General features: G+C 37.2%; 1 protein-coding gene across 1 annotated transcript in view; it reads left to right on the top strand.

The window, feature by feature from the left end:
* The window catches only part of LOC136864538 (atrial natriuretic peptide-converting enzyme), a 277,453-nt gene that overhangs the window by 218,085 nt on the left and 46,081 nt on the right, over nt 1–13,287 (top strand). The window contains exons 7-9 of the mRNA XM_067141648.2: nt 5,094–5,300; nt 7,744–7,957; nt 8,413–8,558. Of these exons, the coding sequence (XP_066997749.2) occupies nt 5,094–5,300; nt 7,744–7,957; nt 8,413–8,558 (567 nt within the window). The remainder of the gene's footprint in view (nt 1–5,093; nt 5,301–7,743; nt 7,958–8,412; nt 8,559–13,287) is intronic.

Genomic DNA, 13,287 nt, shown 5'->3' with positions numbered 1-13,287 from the left:
ACAACAACAACAACAACAACAACAACAACAACAACAACAACAACAACAACAACAACAACAACAACAACAACAACAACAACAACAACAATAATAATAAAAATAGTACATGAAACTTTATTAAGGAACATTTCTTATTTAAATAATCACATAAATTTGAAACAACAGACAGTTTTGAATACAGGCATTCAACTTAGAAAGCACTACATTTTTTTCGTATTTCTCATCTTACTGTTTGCAGTTTAGACGCAAGTATTCACATAAATTTGAAACAACGGACAGTTTTCAGTGCAGGCATTCATCTTAGAAAACACTACAGTATTTTTTTTTTTTTTTTTACTTTTTTTACTTTTCTTCTTACTGATTGCAGTTTGGATACAAGTATGTGACGTGTTTTGCAAATATGTTTACTACATTTTCCGCACAACATGTTTGTATTATTTTCATTGCTTGATGGGCAGAAATTACAGCATGCACGTTTTGTAGATTTTCTTGTTGTTACTGATTCTGACACACCAGCCACATCTATAGAGTTTTGGATGCTTCTGACCATTCTCAAAGAATCTTCTGTTGTTGGGAAATGTGTTTTTGATGCAATTTGTTCTCTATCAGTGACTTTCCAAGTTCCACCAAGAATATTCTCCTTCTAGTCAACTTGCTTGCATTCCAATTAGGGTCAGTCGAAGTCTACAAAATGTATGCATTATAAGCAGAAACATCAAAAATATTGTAGAAAACTATCATTGGTCACCTATCGGTTGTTCATTTGCATGTATGTGTACCTGATAATGGATCGTGTCTACATCCTCTTTGGTGGAATATAGTCCAGAATCATCTTTGGCTTCTTATGAGCTCTGTCACTAATTTCCTCATTGCGGTGGAGATTATAAGTACAAGTCTTTTATTCATCTTAGGAATATAATTGACCACAGCAGTGTCCTTTGTGAAGAAAAATGAAGAGCTCTGTACCTCCTTGTTGGTCATTTTACATGTAAGCTCCACCTTGTTTTTCCATATAGTTCCCAACATAGTCAATTTCCATTTTAGAAGTAGCTGTCCCAAATTGTATGACGTAAAAAGTTGTCACACGTGATATTCTGACCATGTAACTCAGAAGTGAGATCGGTTACTATCCTCATTCCATGATTTTCTTCTGTTGCCGCTCCACTCTCCTTTCCTTTATAAATTTGGGCTTTCAGTACATTTGAAGATTTGATGTCATACAAGGTCCATATTTTGATTCCCATATTTTACCGGTTTACTTAGTATATACTACTTGAATGGGCAGTGGCCTTTAAATGTTACTAACTGCTTGTCGACAGTAACATTTTCTCCTGGATTATACAGTTTAGGAAGGACTTCTGCCTACTTCTCCCAAATACTATGAACTGCGGCAAGTTTGTCAGTGCATCGTCTTTCTTCTCTAGTAGATTTCTTGTCAAATCACAGAACACTCGATATCTTACAAAATTTTTCAAGGGACATGGTTACTCGAAATATGTTTCGCCCAGTATCTTATCCCACAGATGTTTTGTAGACTCCCAATGTATACCTGGCAGGTTTGTAAGTCATACTGTCTGGTACCCGTTGTTTAGCTAGGGAGATAGCGTGAAGCAAAGTACACACACAAGCAATAAACTCGCTGCTGCTCAATATTTGCAATCTCTATTATTTCACTTTGAAATGCTGTATGAAATACTGCTTCAAATGAATATTTTACATCAGATATTCTACAGATTGCCGGCCCCGTGGTGTAGGGGTAGCTTGCCTGCCTCTTACCCGGAGGCCCCGGGTTCGATTCCCGGCCAGGTCAGGGATTTTTACCTGTACCTGAGGGCTGGTTCGAGGTCCACTCAGCCTACGTGATTAGAATTGAGGAGCTATCTGACGGTGAGATGGCGGCCCCGGTCTAGAAAGCCAAGAATAACGGCCGAGAGGATTCGTCGTGCTGACCATACGACCCCTCGTAATCTGCAGGCCTTCGGGCTGAGCAGCGGTCGCTTGGTAGGCCAAGGCCCTTCAAGGGCTGTAGTGCCATGGGGTTTGGTTTGGTTTGGTTTTTTATTCTACAGATTACAAGTTAAACAAAAAGAAAATAATGAAATCATAGAAACTTTTGTCTTTAGTCGCGACAATCACTGAGTTCATGAAGGCTCGTGCTGGTAACAATAATCACAGATGAAGTTTGTAAGTCATACTGACTGGTACCTGTTGTTTAGCTAGGGAGATAGCGTGAAGCAAAGTGCAGGGCAGCCTAACATCTTCAAGGGACAACTAGAAAATTCTCTTCCCGATCTGTTAAATCAGCTGCAACTAATGCCGGGTTAAGAAATAAAGCAGCAGTCAAATTATTTTTTTTAATTTTTTTTGCTAGGGGCTTTACGTCGCACCGACACAGATAGGTCTTATGGCGACGATGGGATAGGAAAGGCCTAGAAGTTGGAAGGAAGCGGCCGTGGCCTTAATTAAGGTACAGCCCCAGCATTTGCCTGGTGTGAAAATGGGAAACCACGGAAAACCATCTTCAGGGCTGCCGATAGTGGGATTCGAACCTACTATCTCCCGGATGCAAGCTCACAGCCACGCGCCTCTACGCGCACGGCCAACTCGCCCGGTTCAGTCAAATTAAAAATGAACACCCGCTACAAAGTGAACCTGGAATGCTTTTATTGAAAAGTAATTACCAAAAGTGTTAATACATTTATCCCACTGGGAGACGAGACAATCAACTCCAGTTTTGTAGAATGAGGTAGGTCGCTGATGGATACACAATCGCACTCACTCTTACACTTCCTTGTACGAATGCAACCAAAGTCCACGAATGTCCTTCTCTAGGTTGTCAAAAATGTGAAGATCACAAGGTGAAAATTCTGCGCTGTATGGAAATCGCCAGATTGGAAGTATAGGGGTGAGCATTATCATGAAACAGGATGACTCCATCCGACAGCATTCCAGGGCATTTTGACTTTATTGTGCGTTGCAGTTTCTGCAAAATGTCTTCATAGCACTGCGCATTGATTGTGGTTCCACGCTTGAGGAAGTCGACAAGCAGAGGGACCCTGCAGTCAAAGAAGAAGGTCATCATGACATGTGTGAACAGCTTTGGATTTCTTTGGCGACAGAGAATTGCGATGTTTCCATTGTTGGCTGTGTGATTTGCTCCCGAGCTCGAAATGGTGGCACCGCGTTTTGTCCTCTGTGACGATACAGGACAGAAACGCATACTCTTCCTCGTGATACGACTGTGGACATAACGTCATTCTGTCAATCTTTTGTCCCTCCATCAGTTGATAAGGAAGCCACTGCGTTCAAATTTTGCGGAAATGCAAGTGATCTTTGGTAATGGCATGCATGGAGCCATGGCTAATGCCGACCTGAACATGAATTTCTCCCTCCGTGATTCATTGGTTTTCCCAGATAAGGCCATCTATCCACCCTATCACATCAGGAGTAATGGCTCGATGGGTCTGTCCTGGACATGCATCGTCTTGCAGAGATGTGCTCTCTTCTCGGAATCTCCTATGCCACTCGTGCACACTCGTCATGGACATGTAGTGTTCTCCAGCAGACATACAACAATGAGTTTAGCGTACTCCAGCACCCTCAGCCACCAGAAAACCAACCACACTTCTCTGCTCTTCTTTGCTTGCCTCCATTTCTACAGCTGGACGAACACACTAGACCAGTCTCTGCACCAATAAAGACATAACCCAACAACTGTGTGCACCTGTGAGTTGTCACTATGCAGTTCTCCTATCACACCAATGGCAGTATCGATACTCCATCTTTCGCACGGAATATATTTTATGGCAGATGTTCGGTTTTCATTTGACTGCGCTTTATAATTTTTTATCTCAGCTTTCATTGATGGCTGTTTTATTTCAAATACAAGTTTAGGTAATTCATTGTATAGTTTTGACAAGTTGTGAAAATACTTTTAAATCTAGATTTGAATGATTCTCTGGGATGAGGATGTATTCTATTAGAGTTTCTTGAAGGTACTGTAGTTATGAACATCAGCATTACTGGTTAGTTTCAAATTTATGTAAGTTCTAGCCATGTACCACTTCCAAATGAAGAAAATAGCCTCATATTTTATGGTATGTTCAATTTTGAGTATATTATTATCCTTAAAATTAGTATTGGTTCAAATGGAATAGTCAAGGCCATAAAGTTTTCTAACTGCTCTATTTTTTAAGAACCCAAAGTTGTTATAAAACTTCCTTTTTGCACCAATTCCAAATGACACACAAGAATTAAAAATGTCAATGTATCATTGAATGATAAAAACATTTCTTGAGAACAGTAGAAGTGGGATAGTGTAATCTGAGCATAGTACCAATAAAGGAAGTTATTTTCTTTATGATATAATTAATGTGAGCATCCCAAACCAACTGAGAATCAATTATCAACCCCAGATATTTAAATTGATATGTGGTACATTTCAAAACCATATTACCTATCAATGTGAAGAGACTGTTTTTGAAAAATTATATATATATATATATTTAAATTAATTAATAATTCACTGTAATTGAACCACATGTCAAGAATCCCAAGATGATACATGGTATCATTCTGAAAATCCCTCACTGTGTCTCTGGCATAAAACAGGTTAGTGTCATTAACAAAATAATGTTGAGCTTACATTTTAGATCTCGTTTCCCTAATATCATTAATAAAAATTAGAAAGTGTATTGTTCCATATACAGATCCTTTGTATGTTTTAATGGAATTTTTGCATGTTTTAGAGATATATATTAGGCCCTGTCTTTTAAAAAATCTTGAAACGTTCTTAAAGCTGTTCCACATAATATACCAATTTCTATTATTTTTCCAATTATCAACTCATAGATCACTAACTATCAAAAGACTTTTGTTAGTCTGCAGCTAGAGAATCTTTATCTAAGGCACTTTGAAAGTAAGTTAAAATATCAACCATTGCATTCACAGTATTTCTATTATTTAAAAAACCATATTGATAGTCATAAAATAATCTATTTTGATGATTGATTTGTTATTGCTCCAGGAGTGGGTAACCACCAGCATATAACTACACCATGTAGTATGACTTTGGTAATTTGCTTTTATATTAGGTTGCATGAAAGAGCTGCAGAAGCTGGGCTTGTCATCAAGGATATGTGATGGGGTAGTCGACTGCCCTGATCTCTCAGATGAAACAGGCTGCAGCTACTGCCTGGAAGGACACCTCCATTGTGGTATAGGTACTGTGTGTATACCACCTGAAAAACGCTGTGATGGTATCATAGATTGTCCAAATGGAAGTGATGAGAGGCATTGTTGTAAGTACAGAATGATTGTTTACCATTAGTTCATAATAACTTCCTATAAGCAGTAAGAATTTCCTAAATTTATGTATTTGATAAAGGTAGGCTATTTATTTTATTTTAATTTTTAAATGAAATTGTAAATCAAGTTGAAAATGAAAATTCCATACAAATATTTTTATCATATTCATATTTCAATATTATAACTTCTTCCATGACCATGTGCATTGAATATTTGTTTCTAATTTTCTTCTTCTTCTGAAGTATAGCACTTTAAGGAAAGTGAAATATGGAGCATTGGTGCTGAAGAATAGAAGATAATAAAAGTTTATGAAGTATAATAAGAGAATTGTAAACATCAGAAGGATAGATTGGGTAAAATCTGTAGAAGGAAGGAATTTTTTTCTTACTGATGAAAAGGTGAGCTAGATTCTGATTTTGAGGCACATCTTAATGCACTCGTAAATAAATACTACTAGTAAAAATTTAATTAATTAATTTTGAGTACATTAGTATACTCAGTAATATGACTCATGTACTCAGAAATATACTCATAAATAAATAAATAAATAAATAAATAAATAAATAAATAAATAAATAAATAAATAAATAAATAAATAAATAAATAAATAAATAAATAAATAAATAAATACATAACAACAACAACAATAACAACAGGGACATGATAGATGAGGGACATTGTCACTGGCTGTTTACCAAGATAGCTGCAGTGTGAATCTTTCTGAAATGAAAAGTCACGTCCCAGTGGTTCGGATTCGAAATAAAACTGGAAGTCCTGAAAAGTGTTCAATAACCTTCCAGAGAAACTACTACACAGGTCTCTTACATTCAAGCGCTTTTAAATGCAAACTGACTGAGCGGGATTTGAACTCACAATCATGACTATAGAAAGCGAGTGCCTAATTAATTAGACTGTGCAACTGTCAAGTTACTGTAAAAGAAAAGTGGTTCCTGCAAATGCGTGACACAAGCACAAACACTTTTCGAGCATTTTGAAAGTAAGTAAATTTACAACTGGGGTTTATGGCAATATTCTTCCAATTGATCTAGTGAAATTTCAACTCTCAAAGCCAATGGAATTAGTCAAATTCCTGATTTCTATGACCGGTATATTAGAATATCCAACATTTTTATTTGTCTCTACTCTTAACTCTCTCATATCTTCTTTTATTACAGTGACAGTGAGACATTTGGTTAGACTGCATTAGGTATACAAGTAGAATGGGCAGAGCATGTTTGTTTCTGCAGAATTTTCTGTTGACCATGCTAATGTGAATATTGTACAGAAAGTTTACTTGTCAAGCTCTTCAAAAAAAATTCCATCACTGTCCGAGTCACCTATAACTGTCAACTATTGAACAACACTCATAAGCATATCCTCTTTAAATTATTAACTGATCATAATGAAAAATGAAAATAGAGTTTTCCCATTGGTTTACATAAAGTATTATGGAACTCAAGGAATTATAAAATACTTTAGAACCTCTTTCTGTAGCAAAGAAAGAAAGAAATTAAAAGGAAAGAAGAGTAGTTTTTGGAATCAATATTAACTTTGGTTGCCTTAATGATCATGTTCATACATTCATACAACAAGCAACTGATTAATTCAAGCATATACCATGACAAACATTTTGATCTTGAGATTAACATGTACCATTCAAGCTACTATTTTCATCCACAGAAAAATAGTTATCATTTTCAAAATTCTTTAAAATGGACAAAGATTTGATGTTTCCACCTTTCTGAATGAGGAGGAGAAATTATTTTGACAAAATTCAGACAAAAAGCGAGCCATTAAATTTTGTCACTTGTTAAACTATAACAACGTCTACTTCAGAAGGACTTTCTAAGCCAATGAGAAATTCTGAGATAATATTATGCATTAAAATAACATTAAAAGCTGACCTAATGGTGTAGATAGAATTTATTAGTTTACTGTTTCAATTTTTGATACAGAAAAGGCTCGAAAGTGAGCACAAATACCTGTAATGATTACGTTTTCAAGAAAAATCCAAGATTTATTGATTCTTCAGGGACACCCTACATCTGCAATATTAATCTGAAAATGCATTTACAACATAATATCATGAGAAACTATCTTAAATTAGACAAAAAGTACATTATGTTCAAACTTCTTAAATAATGATTTCATCCAGTAAACAACTGTGTAAAACTGGTTCTTACAGTGTAACATGCTAGAAAGACTCCTAAGACAGATGCATTAGTGGGTACTGAAGGGATCTTAAACACACAAAATAACTCCAAATTGCAAAGAGAAGATGGATATAATTATTGAATGTGAATCTTCAGCTACTGTTCAAAACTTACTGGTAGGCTAATTTGTTGTTCAGCTACCAAGGAACTTGAAGTTTAAGCTAAAATTAATGTCAAGTGTCATTAGTATCACATGGATATGTATAGTTGTGTTATGTTGCAGTGACGGTTGCACCCAGTGTCGCAGCGGTGTCAAGTATTATACCTACCACACCTCATCAACCATACTACTTTTCTGAAGGATATGTTGTGTTCAATGAGAAAGGTCAGAGTGGAAAGCTGTGTACCGAGAACTTGAATACAACCATACCTGAGCCAAACAGAGAGACAACCCTCAACTCAATAGCTGCCTCCATGTGTAGTCTTCTGTCATACCAGTAAGTATATCGTTGCACCACTGGTTGCATGCCACCTTTTCCCCAATATATCATGGTCTGAGAAGAAATAGATGGGGAGCAGCAATAACTTGTCGAACTGATCCTTTGTCAGCATAGAAGAGAAGAAGAAATATCTTTACAATACTGCTCTGTTCCTCATCTGTTTCTCCTCATCTTGCAATGTAGTTGCTCATAATTTAATATTCTCCCTCAGTAATTAGTTTTATTCCCCTAAAAGTTTACTATGAAAAAGACTGTTCTTTGGTTTAGAGCACATAGAATCCAACAGTCTCAATACAATGGTATGTTCAAACCTGAGTCAGAATTAATATTAAAGAAATTAGTCAAGTTAATTTTTTTCACTTTGATTCATTTCATCTCTATCAATATCTTTGTTGCTAAAATATTTTCAGAAAATATGCTGCTTTTGATACAGAATTTTGTTTTGTTTATAGGAATGTGAATCTTGTCCGCATTCAGGAAGACTCTGAAGACAATGTACGATATGTTCATATGCAAGACCCAACTGCTGCAGAAATAACATTTGTTCGAGCCCCTTGTCCAAAGAAAGAAGTTCTATATGTTGGATGTTCTGAAATAGGTATGAAACATAATTACAATTTGAAAATATTTACATTGATGTAGAATACATTGAAATGTCTTCAGTACAATCAGTAAAGAGGGTAGCCTTTAACATAATAACATCTATTAAAACGTTTAGCTCTATAGCGGACGTGTCTATTTTGAATGTTTCTGCTAGGCCATGGCGGACTCAGGTGTCTGCTGGCTCAGTGTTGATTATGTATACTCTACCACATAAAAAATTGGTCGTCTAAGAAATGTTTAATTTTATACATTCTCGAAACCCGAGGATATTCATAAACTGTGGATAGCCGGTGGCCGAAGAGATGATACTTGGAATCTTACCACCTGCACAATATGTCCATCCTCCTTCAAACAAGAGGAATTTGAAAGCTTCATCTTCTGCAACGGTCAATTTTTGTACGGTTGAGTGTACATACTTCTCCGCTGGCATACAGGATTTGAAAATATCAAGTAACCGTCAAGTCCCCTTCAGTTATAATTCATGCAACAGGCTCCAAAATTATACATTATACATATATCATATGCTTATTATTTTATACATTCATGTAAGAGAAAATTCAATTATTATAAAGTGCTCTGACTTTATGAGGAAACTTCATATTGGGAAGATTAACAAATCATACCACCAGTTAGTTGCTTCTGGGAATTGTACTGGAACATGTGTGTGCAGCTGTGGCTTGTGTATTATTATGTACATTGCATGTGTGTTAACCCGCGGTTACTCGCATGGTGAGCGCGGCGCTCACCTTCGTAGTATTTTGCTTCTTGTTGGAATGTTACAAGACCTCCACCTTTGAAAGTCCCTGTACCTTTGTAACAGATCGTTATGAAGGGGATGTGTCAGTCATTTTCATTATCTTTGAAAATAAACACCCGCAATTCATTATTAGGCACGGCAGTGTATGTTTGGTGAGTGGTGCGCTCAGTAGCGAGGAACTGTGCTACTTACATTTTGCGCATTGTAATAAGTTAGGATTTGTTTTATGCTTGTGTTTAATGTGAAATGTTTTATACTGTGGCTGTTGTTAGACAATATTTACAAGTTATTGTGGCATCCGGTGATCAAATACTTTCGTGGTTGGGTGAAACGAAGGAGGAAAGGTCTTGAACATTGAGACTGATGGTAATGAAACAGATGAGGTTTACGAAAGTAATCATAACTCTGTTTCGGTGTGTCTGCAAGTTCTGGGGAAGGAGAGGAACTTTTGTTTATAGCAATCTCTGATATCAATGTACATAGCTTTTTTTTATGCCTTTGCTGGCGAGATGTAGTGTTTACAGTGCACTATGTCTTCTGGTATGGGCTATATCAAATTTGTTACTTTCATTGACCTGTCACAGTCTCATCCTTGGCTTCGACGATATGAAAGTGACTGAGGTATGAGTGATGCTAGTAATACCATTCCTTATGCAGCCAGTCCCTGTTATGAATGGTGAGAAAATATCGCTCATAGGGTCAGTTGGTGCATACATTTCAGTGGGCTTGGCAGACTGATATGTAAGAGCAACTGCTGGCTCGGTGAGGAAAGCAACGGGAAACTACCTCACTCCTCGTTTCCCTAGTACGCCTCTTCAGTGACGCCTAGGCTGTTTATGACAGCTGTTGGCGAAGCTGCAGAGGATCAAACCAGCCTTCGGGCTGATTACCCAACATACATACAGCTTGTTTTACGGCTGGATGCCCTTCCTGACGCCATTCTCAGATGAGGAGTTAATAAAGATGAAATAAATGATGGTGAATAAAGTTGGCTATATAGGTGGAAGGAATCGGCTGTAATCTGTGAATAGAAACTGCCCAGGCATTTGCCTGTAAGCGTAAACAGAAAACCATTCTCAGGACACCTAACAGTGGGGATCGAACTCGCGCGTCTCCCGAATGTACAGCTTGCCTCCATAGCCACTCCACTCGGCCGTGTTCCTAAATAAATAACTATCTCAGATTGACATATTAAGAATACCTGCATCATTATATGGGCATATTACAGCCTTTAAACCTAAAGGTGAGCGCTGCGCTCACCAGCGAGTAACGGCGCACGTAAAGACCTAGCGAGTAATGCCGGGTTAAGTAATTGATTGGAAAATGAAGTATTCAGTTGAACAACAAATTTATTTGGTTTTGTTACATAAAAATGCTAACTGTAGAAGATATGTTCAGAGATTTGCTCGTAAATGTCCTTACTCTAGCATTCCTAGGAAATCTTGCATTTTGAAGTTGATGAAAAAGTCACGTACAACAGGTTCAATAGAATTTGTGATGTACAGAGGAAGCAGAAAGACATGTTTTAACTGACACATGATGATGATGATGATGATAAACTTTGGGATATTTGGGTGCAGTCAGAAGTAAGTCCCATAAAATCACTTAATCATCTGGTGTAGGAAACAAACATATCTATGGGGTTGGCCCACAAAGCGATCAGACTGCTCAAATTTCAACTACATAAAATATACCAATATAAATGGTCCATTACTGGACATTATACATTTACTCATTCGGGACATTATTTCAGTTTCCCTATGGGAATCAACATCTATATCATCTATACGTAAAATATGGTTTGTGCAGAAACTTCACTAGGTAAATTTTGCCGCAAGAATAAGGTTTTGTAATTGGTTTCATGAAGGTGTTTAACTTGGAAATTTGTATCCACAGCTAATGTGTATGCTTGTTGATGCATGATTCCATCTTTCTAGACATGTAAATTCTCAAAATGTGTAATTGTGGAGAAGTGAGAGCCTGTATATTGTACAGGAAGTGCCAATGTATCCAATTTAAATAGGAATATGTTGTGTGGTAAACACGCTGCAGATGATTGGGCCTGTATTCTTTTTATGAGCACATGAATTTGATGAGTATGTGAGAAGAATTTTCCATCAATTTTTTTATTAACTGACACAGGAAGAAAAGAATTGTGAATATTTTCAACAGGATGGTGCCACAGCCCATGCCACTATAGACACCTTACATTCAGCTTTTGATGACTGGACAATTAGTACAGGTTTATGGCCTTCTAGTTCAGGAGACATAACTTACTGTGATTATTATATTTGGGAAACCCTGAAGTTTACCAAAATAACCCCATACTACAGAAGAACTGAAGGCCGCACATGCATTACAGTTTATTGCTGAATTACAAGAACTGGTAAATAATTTGTTTAAACATTTAAATGCGTGGGGTAGTTTTATTCTGTAGTTCTTAAATAATTTGATTTGTGGGAAAGTGTCAGCTAGGTTCCATTGTAATCTAGTTTAGTCAGCTGTCACCTGTGACCTTGCTTCCCATGCTGCAGTTGAGAAACCAGGAAGTTGGCCAGTGGCAGAACGATCTGAAGTTTCTTCATGAAATGAGAGCACTGTTCATAATATGCTATACATTCATATACAAGAACATTTATTTTCTTTAGTTTGCAGCTTCCATGTAAATGCAAAGAGATTATTTATACAAACAGAAGAATTGGGCAATGGAATTAGACAAGATACAAATGCAGGAATCTGTTGCAAGGCATGTTAATGGCCCAAGGAGACAGTTAAGAGACTATTCTTCTACTACTGTTATGATTCAATTAAAGAAAACTTTACTTGCCGTACTGTAGTGGTTGAGTGTCTACACGCAAATGGAAGGGAGAGAAGTTCAATATTTTTGTGCAACTTGTATAAATGTGCAATCCAGAATTGTCACTTAACACATGCTTACCTCATACATCTCACTCTATTCCCTCCTTCGCCCACTTCCTCGTCCCACAGGGGGTCACAAGCTGGGAATCACACAATATTTGCTGTGTGCATAACTTTTGTTTGCTTGCATGACCATCATGGCCCCAGCAGACACAAGTTTCCTGACAGACCACATGGAACACTGGTGTCTATCTTACTTTATTTAAAATTTTACCATTTTTTAAACTTATTAATTCAATACATGGTGGAATATTGCTATTGAAATGCCAGGGATTAAAAATATATTATGGATCCACAGAAGAAAATTTCAAATTTTTGCTTGGCGCTCAACGTGTTAAAATTGAAGCAAATTAGTACAAGCTCCCTCGTGAGTTGCTGAGATTTAAACATGAAAAGAGCATGAATTTTCTCTACTGTATTATATTTCCCTGTTCAACAGAACACAATAAGATTAAAAATCACAGGAATAGAACCAGCTTTTGGGTGGTTAGGCCGTGTGCATTATGCAGAGTTTCGTCCAGACGTGCCATTTGGACGAAACTCTGCATAATGCACACGGCCTAACCACCCAAAAGCTGGTTCTATTCCTGTGATTTTTAGATCTGCGACTGTGAAAGCCTTTTTTGAAACAATAAGATTAATCTAAAGGCTATCATCAATAATGTGTAACTCACTGATGGGCTGCATTTCATAAACCCTATCAAGTTCGAAGTCTATGTCAGCTGAGGCACAGCACTTATCTTTCCACTATTATATTATCATTAACGTTGTTCAAATAAGTGTCCCAAATTCTGGTCATAATTCTGGAAGGCTACCTACCACAACTACTAGAGGATGTTCCTCACCATACCCGATGCTACATGTAGCTCCAACATGACGGAACACTCCCTGGACATACCCAGTGCAGTGTGTCGCCACTTGGATGCCACTTATCTGCAGTGATGGATTGGAAAGTTGTGCCCTGTCAGCTGGCTGGCAAGAAGACCTGATCTAAACCTCTTAGATTTCTTCTTTTGGTACATGAAACCTAAGTTGTGTTGCAGAGAGG

Source organism: Anabrus simplex, chromosome 2, assembly GCF_040414725.1.
Source record: "Anabrus simplex isolate iqAnaSimp1 chromosome 2, ASM4041472v1, whole genome shotgun sequence".
Lineage (NCBI taxonomy): Eukaryota > Metazoa > Arthropoda > Insecta > Orthoptera > Tettigoniidae > Anabrus > Anabrus simplex.
The sequence above is the reverse complement of the archived record's forward strand: the minus strand, read 5'-3'. Positions and strand labels throughout refer to the sequence as shown.